Source organism: Pseudorasbora parva, chromosome 9 (assembly GCF_024679245.1).
Source record: "Pseudorasbora parva isolate DD20220531a chromosome 9, ASM2467924v1, whole genome shotgun sequence".
Taxonomy (NCBI): domain Eukaryota; kingdom Metazoa; phylum Chordata; class Actinopteri; order Cypriniformes; family Gobionidae; genus Pseudorasbora; species Pseudorasbora parva.
The window spans coordinates 36,990,562-37,015,599 of record NC_090180.1 but is presented as its reverse complement, the minus strand read 5'-3'; the positions used below and the strand labels follow the sequence as shown (position 1 = coordinate 37,015,599).

Genomic DNA, 25,038 nt, shown 5'->3' with positions numbered 1-25,038 from the left:
TAATACCTTTTTGTTTTACAAGAAAACTTCCCCTTGTGATTTGTCTACTCTATAAACACCGTTTTTTATCATTGTGTAATGGGAACACAAATGCCCAATGTAATACTCATTAAATGGAGAAACTACTTCCATTTCTTTCTCTTCTCAGCTGAGGCACTGCAGCAGAAAGGGCCGTTCAGAGACGTAACGAGTCCGCTATGGCAAAAGCGTACTGTTAGAGATGATTTGTGTACTGTTTGAACCTCTGTAACGCAATATGATTTGTTTGAAAAACAGTCCGTGATGTTCATCTGTACTGTCTTGCCTGCTGATTGTATTATTGTGGCCCTACAGGCTGGCCATAAATCTGTCCGCCTGCCATACTAATGATGGCTGAAAAATGACTATGTGTTCCATATGATCTGTGTGTGTGCTGTATAATGCACAACAAGACAAAGGAGAGAAAAAGAGAGTGGGGATTGGTTGTAATGGCCATAACATAGAGTGAGAAGAGAGGCAGGAGTGCTTTTAAAAGATGACCTTCTCTGACCCGTTTTCTCTCTCTGGAGAATATGACATCCGTCTCCGGCACAGCGTGCAGGTCAAAAAGGCCCTGTTTTGATTAACATTAAGCGCCCATAAATAAAAACTGCTATTAGAACTTTTTGCAGTCTCATTAGGATGCTCTACTGAAAATTTTTATATTTATTTATTCTTTGTGCTACTTACTGTACATTTATATAATATATAGTAGCACAAAGAAGAAATAAAACAAATAAAAAAAGTTTTGTTTTACAAACCACCCCATTAAAAATAACATTAATATTGGGTAGTAAAATAAAAAGTGTGAAAGTCCGTGAAAAATGCTTGAAATGCTCTCAAATGGTTGTACCAACCCTTAAATGAATAATGAAAAACATTTGACAGTTTCTGCCACAATACTACATATAGCGTTGCTACATTAATTCCATGGTGAATATGATTTGTGGATTGAAAAGCCTTTTATAACTTCTTGGTTCATGCGCACGATGTTTCTCCTGGCTTCATTTATATATTCAGATTTGTAACTATATACTCATGTGTGTGTACATATATAGTTTTGGGACACCTGCCTATATATGCACATTTTATATGACATATATATGAATTATTATATGAATTTTAATGACATCCCATTCTTAATCCATAGGGATTAATATGGAGTTAGTCCACCCTTTGCAGCTATAACAACTTTTCTTGGAAGGCTTTCCACAAGGTTAAGGAGTGTTTTTATGGGTGTTTTATATATATTTTTTACCATTTTTCTAGAAGCGTGTTTGTGAGGTCTGGCACTAATGTTGGAAGAGAAGGCCTGGCTCGCATCTCCGGTCTAATTCATCCCAAAGATGTTCTATCGGGTTGAGGTCTGGACTCTGTGCAAGCCAGTCAAGTTCCTCCACACTAAACTCATGCTGGAATAGGAAGGGGCTATACTCAAATTGTTTCCACAAAGTTGGGATCATGAAATTGTCCAAAATGTCTTGGTATGCTGAAGCTTAATGAGTTCCTTTCATTGGAATTAAGGGGCCAATCCCAGCCTCTGATAAACAACCCCACACCATAATTCCCCCTCCACCAAATTCAGCAGAAAGTTAGTGACTTCTGCACACTGTGCACCTCAGCATTTACTGATCCCATTCCGTGAATTTACGTGGGCTGTTGCTGTTGTTCCCAATTGCTTCCACTTTGTTATGATACCACTAACAGTTGACCGTAGAATATTTAGTAGTGAGGACATTTCACGAATGGACTTATTGCACAGGTGGAAACTAATTGCGGTACCACGCTTGAATTCACTGAGCTCCTGAGAGTGACCCATTCTTTAACAAATGTTTGTAGAAGTGTCTGCATGCCTAGGTGCTTGATTTTAAACACCAGTGGTCATGGAAGTCATTGGAAAAGCTGGATTCAATTATATGGAGGACTGTCCCAATACTTTTGCCAATATAGTGTATATCTAATTATAATATTTTGTTGTGATTCATAAAGCCTTTAAAATATTTCTACATGCTAGAACCTACATGGTGAGTTTACAGTCAGATGTATAGGGCACATTACAGTATATTGGATGTGAAATCACTGTGAATTACATAGTGTGCATTGTCTCAGACGGATGCATCAGAGTACATTTACACCCCTAGTCTAAACCGAAGCTTAGGTTTAAAAACATGTCCCAAAACAATTGTCGTCTTTGTGTGTGACAAAGACACATGTGCATTTAGAGAAGAAGGAAAAGAGATGCCAAAGCTTCAGGTGAGAAATTAAAAATATTAGCATTTATTACAGCGACATGAAGAACCTCAATGCGTACTCCCTTTTTTTGCGAGCTCATAGAAACCTGCAGTGTGTGACGAGATGATGGGCACATAGCTTACAAAAGAACAGAGATCATTCACAAAGGATCAGCCCAAACACATGTACAGAGCCGGGGCAGAACAAAAGACAACAATTTTATAAGCAATGTTCATCTATCATCTTCTATCATATTAACAACATTCCACATCCTTCTAACACTGTTTAGTCACAAAACCACCTGCTTTGATTCATTGGTGAACAGATACAGTATACAGCCTATTGGCTGTATTTGCAAACCGGGAAAGTTTATGTTGCAGTAGCAAAAACTGGAGCTTATGTTTTATTAATGGTCATTAATATTGCCGTTATCATCAGCATCATCGTCAACATCATGTTTTTATTGTTTCAATGGGATTTTGTGCAGCCAATTTCGCCACTTCAGCATATTGCCTCCCTAGACGGAGTTGAATAGATTTCATTTTAGATTCAAAAATGAATTTTTGGCCTTCTGCAATTATTTTACATATTAAAATCTCAGATTAAGAGTAGGTTCACTAACTAATCTCAGGACAGAACAAATGAATTCATTTAAATGCATTATCACTTGCTTAAGGAAGCGTGTTTTTCTCTTGTTAAAATACGATATGCAAAATGAAAGAAAAGTGCAGTAGTAGTGACCCATTTACAGTATCGGTATGATTTACATTTTTTAATGTGTGTGGTTTTGCCGTTTTAATTAGGGAAACTAAATATGTCAACGTTTTAAGCATGGTAAAGCCTAAATATCAAGATTTTCAGAATTTATGCAAATAACCCAGTTATACTGTATATAACCTAATGACAGATGATGATGGATTTTACTTAAAAAAATTGAAGGAACTGCGGTTGTGTGTGCTTAGTAAAAGCCACTCGGAACTATTTCACTCATAATTAATTTTTTTTAGCATATACAAATCCTTTCGGCAAAATTTTCCAGAAACCCCGACAGATTCCGAGTAGCTCTCGCGTTTTTAGTTACAGCGTTGTGCTGAAGCGTCGAAACAAATGATGACATAAAAGAAATTTGAAATGACGTTAGGGAATCATGATCATGATATGAAATATGATTATCTCTCAATACCATCCGTTCCTGTATTTATGTCTCATATATATTTAAATAAAACAGGTAGACTTTGACTTTACAGAACGACCTCACTAGTACAAAAATATACAGTGCAGCAAATCAGTCTCGGTAAAGTTACCATGAGGAATTTAGTTCAGCCCAATAGATTTAATAAAACCTCTCCATACATGAAATCGAATGCGTTTCCACAAACAGCAGACTAAAACAACGGTAAACATGTTGAGCCTGCCTTTAATATCGAGCTCCAGCTTCTCAGTGACGCAATGATAAATACTATATACATTATACTTCATGATATCATTTCTAAGGGGAGGACGAGAAAAAGAGAGAGAACTGCACAGTTAATAAGGCATCTAAAGTCAAGCAGCTAAGGGCACCACTTGAGTGAAAAAACTGCAGTCACTGTCACCTGTCAATCAAAGATGAAGCTTAGGATCCATGCTACATTCCAGAGATGAGTTATTATCGCAGCGGTGATAACGCCACCACACGGCCGCTTCCTCCTTTTCATACTAAATAAAAGCACATCATTACAAACATTCTACAGGTTTTCTCGTGTTTTTTCGATTTTGTCTTCTTTTTTTAAATCAACACTGTACATTTTATACACTATAGTACAATAGTATATGCCGTCACGCACTACGAGTGTAAACGTAAAGACGATGCGAACGTGGTGCACGTGGTGCACACGCTATAATCACGTAAATTATGTTTCAAAGTTGCTTTCGCTGCAGTGTGTGGCGAATGGACAGAAATAACATTTACATTTTCTATTGAAGACATGTCTGGAAGTCAAACGGTTTCTTATTTAAAAGCGTGTCGCGCAAGTAACACGTGATGTGTTGAATGTGGAGAGCAGTTATTTCTCAGCTAAATAGAATATAATGCTCTTATCTCGCCATCCTGCGTTGGCCTCACACTTCTCCTTCGTCGTTGCGGAAGACATCTTTGCTGGTGGAACGCAAAAGTCTGTCATCTTCCGCCTGAATATTGGATTCTGCGACCTGAATCCATCGGTCCTCAGTTACGACAAAATAAATATACTATAAACATCTTCTGTTATGGTACTGTGACTTATAGTGGATGCAGATAAACCGAACTGATATCCCAAACACGGATGTGATAAAAAGAAACAACAACCCTTATTTTCACAAATAGTCCGACCCTTGATATGCAAAACATCACATATGAAATGCAAATGCCAAAACTGTAAAACGCAAGCTGTGAATTCTCCCTAATGTATTATTGTTCCTTTTTTTTTGTTTAATAACAATACTTTGTATCTGATTCGCCGTGGCCTAGTCAAGCGGTTGTAGATCAGTCTCTGTGTGTCCCTCTGCTCGTAGGAAGCTCGGACGTGCATGGACGGAAGCCAGAGCGCTGACAAAAGGGTCATATGCGGAAAACATCCAGGGTGGGAACTGTACGGTGAAGCTGCAGATAGGGGCTGTAGTGGAAGCGGTTGTTAACTCTCTCAGTCTGTACGCTCTCGGGCGGTGGAGAAGGCTTGTTATACCTGCACGTGAGTCCCCTGTGCGTGCAAACTCTGGACGGCGGAGAGAATCTTCTTTTGGTGCCCCACCAGAGTCACACCCATCTTGCTTAACTCACTGAGGAAGGAGGGACAAAAAAAGTATTACGAAATCATGTCATCCTTACTGAATACAGTTGATTTGTTGTTTGGTTGTAGAAGAATCAATAAAAGAACAGTTTATTTAAAAGTACACTCTTAAAAGTAAAGGTTCTTTATCGGTATTGATGGTTCCATGAAGAACCTTTAACATCGATGGAGTCTTTCCATTGAGCAAAAGTTGTTTTTATAGTGGAAAAGGGTTCTTTAGATTATTACAATGCTCTTTAAAAGGCCCCCTGAAGTGCCCTGAAATGCGCCGCATTATTCAATGTGTTGACGTGATTTCCCCTGAAACGGTTCCCACTGTTAGCAGCTCCTCCTCTTTTTTGAAACCGCCAATAGATTTTCGTTAATATACAGTTTGACTAGAGCCTTTCTGTTTGGTAAAGCTAGTTTCCTCTAACTGTTTATCATCATAATCTCCTCCATATCGCTTTGAAATACAGCATTCTGTGCAGGAATTAAATGGGTCCGATATGTTTATTGTCTGCGCCGACTCGCGCATATGATCCACATCTCGTGTCTGTAGTCTAACTTTAGTACAGTAATCAGAACCTATTCAATGTTTAATACACTACAATGTGGAACACGAGTGTATAACTGAAAGAGATTTCTTTGTGGGCAAAGCTATTATTAAAGGAACACTCCATCGATTCGTTTTTATAAATAGGGCTTATTCAACTTCTTTCCTACATTTAGATATGTGGGCAAATGCATTTTTCACTGGCCTGCATATTCACAACGAGTACAAATAGCGATGCGATATTGACTTGGGACTATATTATAGGGAAGCACAGGCGAAGCACTGCTACTTGGGTGCAGAGATATCATGGCTCTCATCCTCACGTCCTCCAGCTGTTGAGCGATCGCAATGTGTTGTGTAATATTTCCTAATCTGCATGTCCCGTCCACACGAAGCCAGCGCTTTCCTAATCCGATCTTTTTTTCAAGTTTCAAGAAATATCTGCGTCCACACGAGATTACAAAACGGACTAAAAACAATGTAGTTTGCATGCCAGGCCAGTGTGTGGCGCTGTAATTCTGCCGCAGAAATACACTAAAAACAGAGAAGAAGAGTTGTGGCTAGAAGGGGTATAGCAGTGGTCGGAGGTGAGGCAAAATCTCACAATAAAATAACAATAAATACATTTGCTACTTAACAGATGTGTTTTATTAATGCCTACACCTACCCCAACCCAAAACATACCCTTACAATAATGCAGATACGTTAATTAAATGACGCGATATTGATGTGCGCATGCCCAGTGCCCGTAGTTGTATTCCTTAACTCTTTCACCGTGCGGGACGTAGTGTGATGACATCACCGTTTCAGAAAATATACGGATTCGCTGTACACACGAAAACGGAAGATGATCGTTTTCAGATTTACTCACTTTGGGACCCGGTTTCGAAAAATATCAGATTCATGCTTCTAAAACGCCGGATCCGTGTGGACGAAACGCTGATACGGTACAAAATTTATACGTATACAGCTTAACGCGTCTCCGTGTGGACGGGGCCTTAATCTGCATCACTATTTGTACTCGTTGTGAATTGAATAAAACTACTCGTTGAATAAGCCCTATTTATAAAAATGGCGGAGTGTTCCTTTAATACAAACCAATCAACTTTTTTTTTCATGATATTTTTTTTGCATCTTTATTGACAAAGCAGCATTTTCATCATTCACATATGCTGATTTGATGCTCAAGTAACATTATAAATGCTGAAAATATTTTTGAAACTTTAATGAAAAAATTTAGAATTCTTAGATGAATAGAAAGTTAAAAAGAAAAACATTTATTTTAAATAAATAAATATAAAACTTAAATAAAAAAAAATATATTTTTTTTCAAGGGGAACAAAATCGTATTCACCCCAAACATTTAAATAAAATAATAATAATAATACAACAAATCTGGTTAGCACACTTGATAAGATGTGAGCCTTACACAAAAACTTACCACATGCTGATGTACAGTACGGAATCTAGGGAAACGTAGCCCGCGCTGGCGAAGTTGTCCTTGTACTGGCCCATATTGACGGCATCTAGCCATTCATCCACCGTACTCACGCTGAACTCTGGGGTGGTGGGGTCTTCCCTGGGAAGGAAATTGAATTTGTATCAATTGTGGTCTGGTTCAATGCTAAAGAAGTGAGTACAGAGCTGGAATACTGCTCTTGCATAATAAATCGTCTTTAGAATTGTAGGTTATAGTGTTAAGGCTTCAACTTAAGGCCTATAGTTAACACAAATCTAATCACTCTATCATTTGTCTCTGTCTCTGAGTTTAATGATAGCAATTTTTCAGGACCAACAAAGCAAGCTGATCCAAGAACTTTCTTGCACTTCCTTGTGAGAGTCGATTTCTTAAAGGGATAGTTCACCAAAAAATGCCATGTCAACATGTCACCCTCATGTTGTTTAAAGAAATTTCTAAAACTGTCTTCTGTTGAACACAAAAGAAGATATTTTGAGGAATGTCTGTAACCAGACAGTTGACATCACCCATTGACTTCCATAGTATTTTTTCCCATACTATGAAAGTCAATGGCTACCATCAACTGTCTGCTTACCGACATTCCTCAAAAAAATCTTATTTTGTGTTCAACAGAAGAAAGAATCTCAGGTTTGGAACAACACAGGGGTGAGTAAGTAATGACAATTTTTTTTTTTTGGGGGGGGGGGGGGGGGGTGAACCATCCCTTTCATGAGAACAGCATTAAAGTTAAAGAGTTGCAGTTGAGGTTAAAACCCATTGTGTTCCCTTTCAGCTCTTCGTGACAGACGGGTTAGGCTCACACTGTTGAGTGACAGCAGCGTTTGAGTGAAAACCGGGGGTCAATTCAATCTCAGACATGGGATGTATTTAACGCCCTCGTTCTTCTTTGTCCTCTATGGACACAGAGGGATAAAATGACTGGCAGGTTGGGCTGTAATCAGAGAGACTGTGATGGGTTTGAGGAAGCGTATATCTCTAGAAGGGCTCTGACTCACTAGCTTTACGGCTGTAATGTGAACTCTGCCTCTCCGTCTCCAGCGCTCCTGATAAACCACAGGTGGAGGGGAGAGTCTGCGCTCTGTCTAATGTCAGGTTTTACAATAGGGGTTCAGGCTATCTACACGCCAACGACTTTTTACAAAGCTGCAAGATGGATGTCTGCTGAAAAAGGACCAGTGACACTAGGTTTGGTTATATTAGACAATGTGGAGTTTATCAGCTTGTTGTCTCTCATTAAATGAAAGATTTGAGAGTTCATGGGGCAGACAAAGAAAAGCTGGATTGGATTTTCTCTGGATTTATTTGAGCCGTTAGGGATTTGTTTTTGTGGCTTTTAAACATTTTATCTGTACATCGCTTTAAAAGAGACAATGGTTTAAACTGCCGTTGTTCTTTGTGTTTCATGTTTCCACCACTTTATCATTGTTAAACCAGTGAAGCTTAATTTACTTCAGAAATCATTATAATATGTTGATTTGGTGCTAAAGAAAGATTTTTTCATTACTATCAATGTTGAAACCAGTTGTGCTGCTTAAAGGTCCACTGAAATCAAAATTTAAGGGGTTAAATAAGCATATTTACACTGAATCGTTCCCTATCACATATACACATATAGAGTGTGCTATGTGATAGGGAACGATTCAGTGTAAATATGCTTTCATTTGAGGCGAATAAAGTCTGTTTTCACGTAAGTTTCACGCACCGCTGCAGCGCAGACACATAGTCTAAAGACCAGAGCCGTTGACTAGAGACACGAGAGGGCAGCGCGGATCATATGCGCGAGTCGACGCAGACAACAAACATATCGACCCATTTGAATTCTGCACAGAATGCTGCATTTCAAAGCAATATGGAGGAGATGATGATGATAAATGCTTAGAGGAAACTGGCTTTAACAAACAGAGAAAGGTCCGCTCTTGGGCTCTAGTCAAACTGTATATTAACGAAACACTATTGGCTGTTTCCAAAAAGGGGAGGAGCTGCTAACAGCTGAAGCCGTTTCAGGGGAAATCACGTCAACACTGAATAATGCGGCGCGTTTCAAGGCACTTCAGTGGGCCTTTAATAACTCTCTCTCTAAAATCTCTTTCTCTCTCTCTCTCTCTCTCTCTCTCTCTCTCTCTCTCTCTCTCTCTCTCTCTCTCTCTCTCTCTCTCTATATATATATATATATATATATATATATATAAACATTTTAATTTTTAGAAATCTATAATGACACTATTTATTTGAAACATAAATCTTTTCTAACATTATACATTTCCTTACGGTCTCCTTTTATCAGTTTAATGCATCATTGCATAAAAGTATTAATTTATAAAAAAAAAATTTTGAAGTGCAGTGTAAATTATCTTATGTTCAAATTATCTTGTTTAAATTGTTTTTACAGGAAAACAACACTGTAAAAAATTGTTGGTTTAACATAAAAAAGTAAGTAACCTGGTTGCCTTAAAATTTAAGTTTATTGAAATAAAAAAGTTGATACAATGAAGGAAATTGGTTTAATAAATAGAAACTCGAAATATTATTGTATCTGAACCACATAAAAAAATGTGATAAATCATGAAAATGGCACAATTTGACATATTTCACTGCGTCATCACAAATAAAACACACACAGTTACCCAATATGCTTACAAAATCTTAGTTGAATAAAGGTTGTCGATTCTCAAAAATGTTCATAGTATTATCTAACATTTTTTTATTTCAATGAACTCAAAATTTTAAGGCAACCAGGTAACTAATTTATTATATAATATTTATTAATATTTTTTTTACAGTGAAGATTTAACATGATTTATTGCACCGTAACCATCACTTAACCCGGGGTCAAAAAGTGGCTTAATGCAGGGTTAGGCATAGTGTGAAAAGTAATCAGTTTCTCACCAGACTGAGCTGTTGGCAAGCTCTTTCAGACTGTTGGGGTTGCGGATGAGTTTGTCAAGAGTGTTGACGATCTGCCCAAATTTGGGCCGGTCACTTCTAGTCTTCTCCCAGCAGTCCAACATCAGCTGGTGGAGGACCACGGGGCAGTCCATTGGAGCGGGCAGCCTGTAACCCTCATCTATAGCTTTAATCACCTAAAAAAGAGGCACATGCATCAAAATATAAAACAATGCGCACAGAGCAAAACGTGAAACTGCACTCCCTTAATGTCCATAAAAATAAGGTCCATTGTCTGTGTAGAAGAAGTTAAGTGTACTATCAGATTGTTCCAGCGCAAACTATCTTTTGGTGCAGTGAAAAACTAGCGCTGAAAAGGCGTGGACAGGGTTATTTTTGCGTCTGACCTTATTGCATATGCATTTGTAAGAGTTTCCCTTTTAGACACAATATTTATGGGAGAAGAGTATTTAAATGAATCACGCAAGTTGGTTTACTAAAGTTTGTGCTTGTCAATTTTCTGGTGTTTGCACCATTATTTACCGTCCAAAAAAAGCATGTTTTAAACCAGACACTAATTTGCGGCGCTCTTGGCAGATTGCCGGCTAAGTCTGCCTTCACTTGCACGCCGCCAGACGATCACGTGCAGAATCGTCCACTCCCATCTGTACATTTTTGGAATTGTACTCTCAGGCTATTTTGCCCTGTTTAGTAAATATGGCCCTTAGAGTTAAAGGTAATGTCTGTAAACATAATTTTTAATTAAGTTTACTTAATTAAAAATTTTCCCCTTTCAAAGATGGCCGCCGAGTGAAATTACTTGTTTCTACAGCATTTGTCCATTGTTAACTTGTTGTTTTTACTGTAACTTTATTCAGTCAAATCAATAAAAATGTTGAAAAGTAAAATCCTGTAATATAGTTGCTACCATGTTATTGTGTCAGCAAGTGTCATTGCTGTTTTTATTGTTGCTATAAAACCATACTAAATTAATTTGGGATCTTTTTCAAATGTAAGTATCTTTCTGAATCTTTCAGTCCTTTTCGTCTTTTGATGATAATACACCTGGTATTCCACCTAGGCACACTATATGATTTGACAGAAACGGAAACGGAGAGGACGCTGATGCAATTGGCTGCCGCTCCCCACTGTGTGTGTTTTATACGTTTTTATCTCATCCAAGCAGTTGCTAAGGGCTGTGACCGCTAGGTTTGGGTTTGGGTGCATGCTGATGTAAATCTGCGTGTTGTCAGCATAAAAATGAAATCCTAACCCAAACTTACAAATTATGTTACCCAGATTCAACATATAGATGCTAAATAAGATGGGACGAAGAACAGACCCTTGTGGGACACCCTGCTAAACTAATGTTGGTAAAGATTTGTTTCCCCCCAAAGACCCAAACTGAAATCGATTTGTGAGATAAGATGTAAACCATTCTAATACAGTACCAGAGATTCCTAGCCATACAGACAATCATTCAAGAAGGACAACATGAGATATTGTATCAAATGCAGCAGTGATGTCTAACAATACTTAGATACTACAGGCACCCATATCAGCAGAAATAAGAAGATCATTTGAGTCCTCGACGAGAGAAGTCTCAGAACTATAGCCTGATCTAAATCCTAACTGAAATGGTTCTAGGAGATTGTTGATGGACAGGTATTGCTGTAGCTGGCCAGCTACAACTCATTCCAAAACCTTAGATAAAACGGTAGATGGGCAATAGGCTTAAAGTTAGACAATTAATCCACATCACAACCAGTCTTTTTAGGGACTGGTGTGATGGCAGCTAACTTAAGGGCCGAAGGAACCTTACCAGTTAATAAAGAGTGATTAATAATACCAGTGATAGAAGGGCAAACTAATGTTAAACACTTTTTAAAAATCTCAGTAGGTACGGGGTCAAGAGAGCATGTAGATGAATTCATAGACATGACCACTTTTGAAATATCATATGTGATAACAGTGAGAAAATTAAAGAAAGTAGAAGATAAATGCGTAGGACGGATCTCGTTAGATAGACGAGAGGGATCATAAGCCATGGAGCTATAGATATCTTGAACTTTCTCTGTAAAATATTAATTAAAATTTGTTACACTTCTCAAGAGAGGAACAAATGTTTTGGTTTTGAGGTTTAAGAAGTTTGTTAATTGTTTTAAACATCAACCTTGGGTTACCTGCACATTCATTAATCATGTGCGAGTAATATTCCTCTCTGGTGGATTTAAGGGCAAGATGATATTTCATTTGCTGTTCTTCAAACATTCATTTCTGGGCAGTAAGACCAGTTTTTCTATACAAGCGATCAATCTTTCTTTGCTGGGTTTTAAGTGTCCGTAATTCATCCAGCAGCCAAACTCTAAAAACTGCAAGTTAACGTGGCATGAAATAAAAGTTATAAAATCAATACAAAATTAGTAAACCAAATTTTCTTAAGCTCAACCAGGCTAAGACAGAACTTCTTTACGTTGGTACATCAACATCTCTCCTTAAACGAAATATTCCAGAACTGATTACTGTCAATGACTTTGCTACCCTGTCTTTTCAAGTGTGCAACCTTGGAGTTATTTTTGACACTGAACTTATGTTCGACGCTCATATTAAAATGTCTCAAAAACTGAATTTTTCCATCTTAGAAATATCGCTAGATTACAACCATTTCTATCGTGGCCAGATGCAGAAAGGCTTATTCACGCCTTCATTACATCAAGGCTTGATTACTGCAATGCGCTCTATTCGGTCCATCAAAAAATTACAATATATACAAAATTCAGCCGCCCGGTTATTGACACACAAATACTCGTCAACATATTTCTCCCGTACTCTTTGATTTGCATTGGCTGCCGATACAAGCGTGTATCGAATTCAAAACCTTGGTTACATATAAAGCCATTCATGGAACGGCCCCTGCTTATCTCTGTAGTTTGGTCACCGCTCATACTCCTACACGCTCTTTGCGCTCTTCCAGGTCATGCATCCTCCAGCAGCCTCGACATAATCTAAATTCCAAGGATTGTCGAGCATTCTCGGTATCAGCACCACGTCTATGAAATGCTCTACCACCGGAAATTAGAGACTACAACATTAGACTGTTTTAAGAATTCTTTAAAGACACACCTTTTTAGAGCTGCTTATTGTAACTAAATGTAACTATTTTATTGTATTTTATTGTTATTATTCTTTATTGTATGATGTTTAAGCACTTTGAGTTTTAGGAAAAGTGCGTTTAGAAATAAAATGTATTATTATTATTATTATTATTATCATCATCACTGCACTTTAGCGGAAAATTAAGTTTGGTAGTATACTGTACATGGCATATTATTGTAAGTAACATTACATTTACATTTCAATATTACTTTATCTTAATGAACTATTGTCCATTTCATGGCGTAAAACATTCTGACCTATTAAGGCATGTAACAGCAGACCGACTACAATTCAACGGTACGAGACATGTCCTATATGACTCATTTTTTATTGTTAAAACACCTCCTGTTCTCTGGCACTTCATGTTCTTAAATCAAATGAACTATTTTCTTTTAGACATGAAACATGCTTCTTTGTTTCTGAATGAGAACAGAAGGTCTAAATCATTATCAGGCGTGCCCTGAAGGTCTTCAAGATTTCTCTGACATTTCCTCTGATGGCAATAAAGGGAGAAGTCAGAAACTGTTAGCATAATACAGCAGTGAGGGATGAAGTGTGTTTAACTGGCTTGTATTAAAGGCAGGAGCAGCTGGACAGCTCTCGTTTATGAGGCTCCTAAAAACCATTGTCATTCGAGCGGTTTCTGTACAGACATCGCCACAGGAAGATTTTCCTTACAAGGACACACCCCCCCCCCCCCCCCCCCCCAAGAGGCTTCAATGGAAATGATATTAGTGGAGATATTAGATATTAGTGGAGCAGATTTCAATTTAAACAATACACGCGAGAACATGACTGTTTCAAGTTTCTCAAGGACACTTACGTCTTGATTAGACATCTCCCAATAAGGCCGCTCTCCATATGAGATCACCTCCCACATGACGATGCCGTAACTCCAAACGTCACTTGCTGAGGTGAACTTCCTGTACGCTATAGCCTCAGGAGCCGTCCATCGAATGGGAATTTTTCCACCCTAAAAATAAAATAAAAAGATGGTGTTTCTTTAAATTCAGGTACTTTCATATCCCAGGGGTTGATTTTTATTTAGTTTTGCTGCAGTATATAAAGGTCTTTATGTCACTGGGATGGGATTGTATTTTTTTAAATATAGATAAATAATGTATTGTTTAAAAATGATTTTTTTTTTTTTTACAAGAATTGTCCCACATTTGTGGCATAGTTACCACCACAGCAAATAAGTTCTCAAAAATTAGTGTACTTGGTTACCAATTAGATATAGTGTAAAAGCTTGAAATTGAATATGATACAGGATATGTAAAGAAAACTTTACAAAATTTACTGTGCGTAATACTAATTTCCAATGAAATGCTTGTCAAAAAAAGGTAAAAATTAAAAGTAAAAATACACTACTGTTCAAAAGCTAAAAGTTTGGGTTCTTTTTTTAAAGAAATAAATACATTTATTCAGCAAGGACAAATTAAATTGATCAATAGATTACATTTTACAGAAATACATTTTTAAATTCAACAAAATGTTTCTATTTCAAATAAATGCTGTCCTTTGGAAGTTTCTATCAAATGATTCCAGGGGGAAAAAATTGTCAGTTTCCACAAAAATAATAAGTATTTTGTCACATTTATAATCTGAATCTATATATATCTATGATCGTGCCATTTTTTTTTTTTTTTACCTTACTCGATAGAAGTAATGGCGCTGGGGAATACTAGATGAGATTCGTCTGATAAGAGGTAACAAATTCAAACCTGATTCCAAAAAAGTTGGGACACTTCACTTCAAATTATGAAAAAAAAAGGAATGCAATAATTTACAAATCTCATAAATGTATATTTTATTCACAATAGAATATAGATAACATCAAATGTTGAAAGTGAGACCTTTCTGAAATGTCATGCCAACTATTGGCTCATTTTGGATTTCATGAGAGCTACACATTCCAAAAAAGTTGGGACAGGTAGCAATAAGAGGTCAGAAAAGTTAAAAGTACATATAAGGAACAGCTGGAGGACCAATTTGCAACTTATTAGGTCATTTGGCAACATGTCTTGGGTATAAAAAGAGCCTCTCAGAGAGGCCGTGTCTCTCAGAAGTCAAGATGGGCAGAGGATCACCAATTCCCCCAATGCTGCTGCAAAAAATTGTGAAGCAATATCAGAAAGGAAAACAACTGTAAAGAGTTTGAAGTTATCATCATCTACGGTGCATAATATAATCCAAAGATTCAGAGAATCTGGAGCAATCTCTGTGCGTAAGGGTCAAGGAATGCTACTGTAATGGAAATCACAACATGGACTCAGGATTACTTCTAGAAAATGGTGAGCACAATCCACTGTGACATTCGCCATTGCCGGCTAAAACTCTATAGGCAAAAAAAGCCATATCTAAACATGATCCAGAAGCGTAGGCGTTTTCTCTGGGCCAAGGCTCATTTAAAATGGATTCTGACAAAGTAGAAAACTGTTCTGTGGTCAGACGAATCAAAAATTGAAGTTCTTTTTGGAAAACTGGGATGCCATGTCATCCGGGCTAAAGAGGACAAGGACAACCCAAGTTGTTATCAGCGCTCAGTTCAGAAGCCTGCATCTCTGATTGTATGAAGTTGCATTAGTGCATAGGCAGCTTACACATCTGGAAAGGCACCATCAATGCTCAAATGTATATCAATGCAAATGTATATCAAAGTTCTAGACATGCAGACGTCGTCTCTTTCAGGGAAGACCTTGTATTTTCCGACATGACAATGCCAGACCACATACTGTATCAATTACAACATTATGGCTGTGTAGAAGAAGGATCTGAGTACTGAAATGGCCAGCCTGCAGTAAAGATCTTTCACCCATAGAAAAAAATTGGCACATCATAAAGAGGAAGATGTGACAAAGAAGACCTAAGACAGTTGAGCAAGTAAAAGCCTGTATTAGACAAGAATGGGACAACATTCCTATTCCTAAACTTGAGCAACTTGCCTCCTCAGTCCCCAGACATTTTTAAAAAAGCAGAGGGGTTGCCACACAGTGGCATTTTTTTCCCACACTTTTTTGAGGTGTGTTGATGCCATACATTTTAAAATCAACTTATTTTTCTCTTAAAATTAACAATGTTCTCAGTTTAAACATTTGATTTGTCACTGATGTTGTATTCTGAATAAAATATTGAAATGGGAAACTTCCACATCATTGCATTCTGTTTTTATTCACAATTGTCACAAGTGTCTCAACTTTTTTGGAATCGGGTTTGTAACTTAAATATTGTTCAGTTTCTCAGATAAATCAATCATTTCATGTCTTAAGGAAGTATGTCTGTGATTTTTACTTTCATAGTGACTCTCATAGAAATACACTCCCATTGACATGCATTATACGAGCAAAGGTTTGAGTTAAAAAAAAAAATCTTCATTTGTGTTCTACTGAAGAAACAAACACACCTACATCTTGGATGCCCTAGGGGTATCCAGCAGATAAACATCAAATTTTCTTTTTTGGGTGAACTATCCCTTTAATGTAGCAAGACAGAGTTGACCATTTTATTACAAAAATGATACAATTGTATTTCTATCATTATCATTTACACCACAAAATAAGCTATTAAACATATAATATATAATCTGAGATGCAGTTGAAATGACAATGTGGCGTAATTTCCATGATAAAAATAATGACTGAATTCTGTTGGATATTGTTGGTATACTAATAAAATGAATGAGAGTGTGAAATTTTTTTTTTTTAAAGAGATTTCATTCTCTGATAGTTAAAGAAACACCCCTTAAACAACCAGCAGAATAGATAGAACATTTGTCTTTCCTTTTCTAGTATTATGGCGGGATTTGTATTTCCTTAAATTCCTTTTTAAATAGCTGCAGTAGTTTGTAGTTAATCTCTACAGTCAAAGTCAAACAAAAGACAAACTGGCTGTACTCTATATAGACATACGTGACAAGAGTGCCAAAGAACGGCAGCAGGGCCCATGGGGTAAAATCATTTAAAGAGAATTTCAAAAAGCGATCTTTACAATTTTTTAATTATATAAAGTCACGGCACATAAACGGCTGCCTCGCGTGGCCTGGAGGGTTTTGTCTGCTCATGATTTCAGGACTTGAAGCAACGGGGCACGGGGCATTGAATGTCAGAGCCACTTATATTTTAAGAGTTCCTCCCTGTGTGAAACACACATTTTGCCTCAGACGTGCACACACGAACATCAAAAGGCAATCTGCAGGGGTCTGTTCAGGGTTGTACAAGCACCTCCCTCTCTTGTGTGCATGTGACAACAGATTCTCCTGCTGAGTCTATGCTTTGTCCACCCGAGTGGACACCGACGGCTAGACAAACACACACACACACACACACACTTACACAGCCTTGCGTCCCTATCTTGCCCTTGGCCTTCATACGCATCCACAGGGTGCTTACCAATTATCGAGCTGAGAAGGACAGAGTGCGCGAGAGGAATGAGTGTAGGGGGTTTGGAGACGGCTGTCCTGTCAGAAACGGATGTAATTAATACATGCTGGGTGGACAGAGAAACTGACCCCTGAGAAAGCCGACTCACTTCTCAAACACCTCATGTCTCTTTCTCTCTGTGTCTCATCTTAGTTCATTCACACAAAATTAAACACTTTCAAAGATCATAAGAGACATCTCTTTCTCTATGCAGCCCTGAGACATTTCAGTCAATATTTCTTAAGGTCTCAGGACTCGTTAGATTCACTGCATTAGCAAAAAAATAGACGACGATGAAAGCTAGCTCTGAAAAACCACTACACAAACAGCAACTGCTCGAATTTATACCGCAAACAAGATGTTGCAAAACAAAAAAACAACATGAATGTTTGATGCGTTTAGTTCTTCCTTCATTCCCTGTTTTTGTAAAATGGATGATGACTCACTCCAGGATCTAATATAACCTTGACGGCTGAAAGGTGTTTTACCCGTGTGGTGTACGCAGCTTCAGGGTCGTCCTCTAACACTCTGGACAGGCCAAAGTCCGACACTTTGCACACCAGGTTACTGTTCACCAGGATGTTGCGTGCCGCCAGGTCACGGTGGACGTAGCTCATGTCAGACAGATACTTCATCCCTGAAGCAATACCACGCATCATTCCCACCAGCTGAATGACCGTAAACTGCCCATCGTGTTTCTGCAAGAGAAAGTGACAACACGTTAGTTTTAATAGATTTTACAGGTAATGCACACTCTGAAAACAAAGGTTTGAATAACTTAAAACTGTTCTCCTGTAGCAGCAGGATGCAAAACTTATTGTGGTTCTGGAAACTGGAAACTTTATTTACATGCAGAGACAACTGTAAGTACGTTGGTAATGCTTTACAATTTGCTAACATCAGGTATCTTGAACTAACAATTTTTTATTTCATTTTTATTTAACAAATCTTGAATGTTAAATTATTATTATTATTTTATTATATATTATCTATGTACCATATTAATAGTGTGCGAGAATGTATTCACACTCCGATCAGACATGACATTATGACCGGTGAAGTGAATAACAGTGATTATCTCTTCATCACGCCACCTGTTAGAGGGTGGGATATATTAGGTAAGTAAACATTTTGTCCTCAAAGTTGATGCTGATGGAAAAATGGGCAAGCGTAAGGATTTAAGCGAGTTTGACAAGGGCCAAATTGTGATGGCTAGACGGCTGGGTCAGAGCATCTCCAAAACTGCAGCTCTTGTGGGGTGTTCCCGTTCTGCAGTGGTCAGTATCTAGCAAAAAGGTTCCAAGGAAGGAACAGTGATGAACCGGAGACAGGGTCATGGGCAGTCAAGGCTCATTGATGCACGTGGGGAGCGAAGCTGGTCTGTGTGGTCCGATCAAACAGATGAGCTACAATAGTATTACTGAATATTTATCTGTTAATATCTATATATCTGTATTTATATATATGTTAGTTTAATCTTATTTAATAATAATAATAATCAAAATATGAATACCCTGTAAAACAAATTGGTTGGTTTTTGTTGGTTTAACTTAAAAAAGTAAGTAACCTGGTTGCCTTAAATATTTGAGTTTATTGAAATTAAAAATTTGAGTTGATACAATGAAGGAAATTTGTTTCATAAATAGAAACTCAAAATATTTTTTGTATCTGAACCACATAACATTTTTTGATAAATAATGAAAATAGCACTATTTGGCATGTTTCACTGCATCATCAGAAAAAAAACCACACAATTACCCAATATGCTTACAAAATCTTTTAATACTATTTTAATAAAGGTTGTTGAATCTCAAAAAATTGTCATTGTATTAACTCAAAATTTTAATTTCAATGAACTCAAAAATTTAAGGCAACCAGGTTACTTTTTTTCTAAATAATTTTTTACAGTGTAGTAATTTGCTCATAAATGTCTGAAGATTTCCTTTTTGTTAAAATTTCTACACTACTCAGTATTTTTCAAACACTCCATTGTCACAGTTCCATTGGTTTTGCCCTGAGATCTGATTCATTATGCAAAAGACTCTGACCTCTGGTTTTACAGCTCTTTCTGCCATAATTGCTATAATGTTGACAGGCCTTTATTAATGTAAAACCATCTGGATTTGGTGCTTCTGTTAGCTAAACAAAAGAGCTTGGACATCCATTTTGCCTCAGAAACAATCTTTGCAATAAGCAATTAGCCCAATGTCTTAATCTCCATATCAGGCCAGTATACTAATCTTGTTAAAACCCCACTTTTGTTCCACCGAGCAATATCAATCAGAAACATGTGCTCGTATAGTGTTTCATGCATCATAATATGGGTAAGTTAATTACGCTGTGTTTTGTGAAATGTGGCCACTGATTGATCGTCCGGCCTGATCAACTGGTTGTTATCAATCTACTGTCAGAAGCCACACTACTTACAGGAAGAGCAGAGAGAGGCAGATATAGAGACAGAGACAGAGATAAATAATTTGTTTTTCTACTAGTAAGTGATGCTTAACTGATCTGTCTTCTAATTAAACACATGTAGCTGGGTGGCCGAACTATGAGCTATTAGCCATAAAACGGACCCCATAATTATATTAGCTTTTTATGTGGGCTAAGGGGGTATTTATGGGATTCATTATGTACGCTGCAGAAAGATCGAAAGTCTCAGACAGGCCCTTTTTAGGGGTGGGGGGGGGGGGGGTGTTAGATTTCATTTTCATTTTCTCAAAGTGTAGGCAATTAAAAAGAGTCCTGACTTAAAGGAAAACGTATCTGTGCTGTGCGTAATAAAACTTCATGGCCTGATCTGCTGGGTGACAAAGGCGGTAATAAATTAGTGAGGACTGCGGAAGAGACGTTATGGCAGCTTGGTGGAGCGAGCGTAACCTTATTATAAATCTCCCGAATTCATTTACTCACTTCCTGTCTCTGTGCAAGACACATTTGCAACACGTTCCCTCAAATACATGCTTAAGTGTTATTATCGTTTACTAAAACAAAGACGGGTAACGCTTTATCTTAAAGGGTTAGTTCACCCAAAAATGAAAATTCTGCCATTAATTACTCACCCTCGTGACGTTCCAGACCCCTAAGACCTCCGTTCATCTTCGGAACACAAATGAAGATATTTGTGTTGAAATCCGATGGCTCAGAAAGGGTTTTCCTCTTTCAAGACCCATAAAAGGCACTAAAGATTTCGTTACAAAGTTAATTTCACTACAGTGGTTCTTCAATAATTTTATGAAGCGACGGTAATAGTTTTTGTGCGCAAAAAACAACAATTAATTAACGACTTGATGGCCGATTTCAAAACAGTGTTATGAATCAGCGTATCGATTTATGATTTGGATCGCGTGTCAAACCGCCAAATAGCAGAGATCATGTGACTTTGGTGATCTGAACCGCTGATTCGATACACTGATTCATAACGCTACGAAGCTTCAGGAAGCAGTGTTTTAAAATCGGTCATCACTATGTAAGTCATTACTTAGGTTTTGTTTTTTGCACAAAAACTATTGTCGTTGCTTCACAAAATTATTGTAGAATCACTGTAGTGAGATGGGCTCTGTAACAACATCTTTAGTGCCTTTATGAGTCTTGAGAGAGGAAATGTCATTGCTGCTAATGGAGACCTTTCTGAGCCATTGGATTTCAACAAAAAATATCTTTATTTGTGTTCCGAAGGTGAACAGAGTTCTTACGGGTGTCGAACGACATGAGGGTGAGGAATTATTGACAGAGTTTTCATTTTTGGGTGAACTAACCCTTCAACCGTCTTCTGACTATAAGTAACTTTACAACTACATGTCAACTTATTCCACTAACAAAAGGAAAACAGAATTTTCAGATAGTATTGCAAATTTGAAAAAGTCAAACTATAATAACCTTGGCACGCTCGCCGTACAACAGACAAGACTCGAGAGCCCTAATGGACATTACGCAACTGAATCCGTGCTGCCTCAACCAGGCATCCATTCCATGGTTAATTTCCCTCCAGTAATAGACTTTCAGGGAGGTATCCGTGGCTTATACCCTTGAGCGATGCTCGTTTATTGGCTGTAGGTAATTAAATGTAAGGCAGCATCTTAAATGGCATGTGAATATCGGTGTGGACTTGTGCCATGGGCGTTTTGCCTTCCTCACCTTCAAGAAAGTATCCAACGATCCATTCTCCATGTACTCTGTAATAATCATCACGGGCTTGCCTGTAGACATAAAGAAAAGAAAAAAGACAAAAATACAAGATTTACCATCAGCCTAGATGGAAGGGAAAAAACATAAAATGTCCTTACAGATTGATGATTCTACACAAATCCACAGAGAAATAAATCATGGTAATGGTGTCATTAATCCTTTATAGCTGAGATGCTGAAACACAGGAATGAAGGAGAGAAGAGAGGAGGCTAAACTCTGGCCACACTCTCAGCCTCTTTCCCGGGCAGACACATTATTCAGCATGACAGACCTTCATCAGAGCCTTCCACCATCAAAGACAGCAGTTAATTAACCCCGGCTAATCCACTGAGAACCAATTAGAGAGCTTTGTTGCCATGATGGGCGGGCAGGACAGTCAGTGAGAGCCAATGGGAGGGCACAGCACCTGTTGTGGTGGGCATGAGCAGAGATGTGTGCTGATAGGTGGCAGGTAGCGAGAGGAAGATCTCCTGTAATCTCGACAGTTTTACGCTTAAAAGTACACAACGTTTGTTTTACAAATGACTGAGGCAAAGCTCCAAACCCCAAACTAAAGAAAACAGCATTAGTCAGTCAACTCAACACACCAAAACCACCCTCTCACTACAACCATGAACAAGTTGGACAAGTATTATTATAATTGTAACATTCTACATGTGTAAGTCATAATTGATTCAAAAACCTAAAGAGCTGCTTACAGCATTTTAAGGCATTTTAATTGTACTTCCGACACAAAGGATCCAAAAGAAAATGCTGATTCTTTTAAGATGTTAGCCAAATGCTATGTATGCCAGCTAGCAAATTTAAAAAGTAGATGTGGAGATCCATCAGTATTTCACAACATTTTTGTGTTTTTATTTATTGTTGGTGATTCTTATTCTATTAGATCAACATGTTAGCTTAGCTTATGTGCTAATGCCAAACTGTGTATTTCCACGTGGTGTATTTCCATTTCAATTTGTGCAAGTAAATAAACCCATTCATTTTCTCCATAGAGAACCTGTTTTTGTTTTTGTTGAAGCTGCCAGTAAAAAAAACAGAATTCCTGCTCAAAAACTACATTACCCATGATTCTGCAAATAAATCCCCAACGATCAGAAACAAAACCAACAAATCATGCCAAAATAACTCAAGGAAAATATGTAATTGTCTCTCTATGCTTTAAATCAACAGTTTTATATTTATCTGTCATGTTTATTTGATTATGTCATTTACACTGCTTCATGGGATATACCTTTTCAAATACTTTTTGTTTCAAATCAAAGTTTATAATGTTGTCATTCACCTCATAGCTGGCTGGTTTATGGATTATAATCCTTTAACAAAGATATTTTATTTAAATGTAAAACATTTTTTTTTTTCAATGGTATGGCCATTGCAAATGTGGGTGGGCTCTGTTGGAAAACACTATGAGTGTGGCCGAGAAACAAATTGCACGTTTTTTAACCAACGAATCAGATGAATCTGTGGGTGGGATAAGCATATGTACACACAGACTAGCATATTCAATAGACAAACTCATCTGGTCAATACCCTTAAGCGGTTTTGAACAAAAGAAGGCATCCTACATTAATGGCCACTTCTAAGGTATTGCTTCTGTTGATATTAGGCAACAATGCAGCAAACTAGTTTTCGGAAGAGATTTACAAACACACTCCCCCCACTAATAGACATAAGTTATACTTCTGTCGCCACCAATGTACTGCAGGGCATCATCCGCAACCTGATATCTGAAAAAAGCGACAGAGTGAAATAAACAGAAAAATCTTCCAGTGCCTCGTCGATTCTCGGTTAACAAGCTCTGTCACATCCCCCTCATTCCCCTGACCTAAATACATCACTCACAGGTCACAGAGAGTTCAACTATTTAGCGACCATTTCATTTGACAGAAATGTCCATGTACAGATTTGACGGAACGAATCAAAACGTGGCCGCTGGGGTAAAATGACCATGTCAAATGTGCCTGTTGATTAGTTGATGCGTATGATTCTGGTGGTGCACACCATGCTTGCCCTTGTTAAAGGGGAACATCAGCGCTGTGTATGAACCTACGCCAAGCATAAGTAGGTCTCCACAGAGGAGGCTTATAGGTACATAATACAGACACTGAATGCTAAGTTGGCATCCAGTGCTTCAGATAGCAGGAAAAAGGTTATGATGTTAGAACCCAGATGAGATGCATACAAGTATAAATTATAAACATTCCATTTAGCAAATAAAATGCGTTATCGAATTATATTTTCTACATTACACAATATTAAAATCAGTTTAGCAATTTTTGGAAACAGTGCTAAATTATTTTAATTGGTTGATTTCATTTTTTTTAAGTCAAGTCAAGATTTTGCTCTTTTCTAATGTAAGGTCCTGCTTGTCTCGATGGTCTCAATTTTTAAGGTAATATATTTAATATATATCTATATCTATCTATCTATCTATCTATCTATCTATCTATCTATCTATCTATCTATCTATCTATCTATCTATCTATCTATCTATCTATCTATCTATCTATCTATCTATCTATCTATCTATCTATCTATCTATCTATCTATCTATCTATCTATCTATCTATCTATCTATCTATCTATCTATCTATCTATCTATCTATCTATCTATATATATATATGATAGAGAGGGGGGTAGGTATAGGTATATCTATTATATATATATATATATATATATATATATATATATATATATATATATATATATATATATATATATATATATATATATATATCTTTGCATATTTGTTTTGTTATTTAAAATATGCATTAGTAATATGTGCCTATAGGATGGAGCACAACTCAGTACACTCTGCTTATTACACACACAGTGGCGCACAGCAGCACACAGACATTTTTAAATATTAAAAAAAATAAAAGGGATGCCTCTCAGTCTTTCTGCTTGCAAATTCCACCGTGTAAGTAGCGAATCCGCCATGGTGCAACTGGTTTTTTAAAGGGAATAGGAGATGAGACTCTGATTGGTTTATTGCATGTTACACCCAAAACACACCCATGACTCATTAAGAGACTAGGGTACAACCCTTTTAGAATGGTTGCGTGGACAGTTTTTTTTCCGCCGTTAAACTTGCAAAAGTGGATTTGAGAGGCTAAGGCTAGTGGCACCTGCGGTGTGCGCGCCAGACCATGCACTCACATCGTTAAAATAGGGGCTTTTGTTTTAGTAATTTTGTTTTGTGCTTTTATACATATATATATATATATATATATATATATATATATATATATATATATATATATATATATATATATATATATATATATATATATATATATATATATATATATATATAT

At 37.3% G+C, this 25,038-nt stretch overlaps 1 protein-coding gene across 1 annotated transcript in view; it reads right to left on the bottom strand.

The window, feature by feature from the left end:
• Positions 1–2,272: 2,272 nt before the first annotated feature.
• The window catches only part of epha4b (eph receptor A4b), a 182,162-nt gene continuing 159,396 nt past the window's right edge, over positions 2,273–25,038 (bottom strand). Inside the window, exons 12-17 of the mRNA XM_067452466.1 lie at positions 21,667–21,728; positions 18,018–18,227; positions 13,935–14,084; positions 9,959–10,152; positions 7,034–7,171; positions 2,273–5,046 (exon numbers count right to left, since the gene is read on the bottom strand). Of these exons, the coding sequence (XP_067308567.1) occupies positions 4,947–5,046; positions 7,034–7,171; positions 9,959–10,152; positions 13,935–14,084; positions 18,018–18,227; positions 21,667–21,728 (854 nt within the window). The 3' untranslated portion in view covers positions 2,273–4,946. The remainder of the gene's footprint in view (positions 5,047–7,033; positions 7,172–9,958; positions 10,153–13,934; positions 14,085–18,017; positions 18,228–21,666; positions 21,729–25,038) is intronic.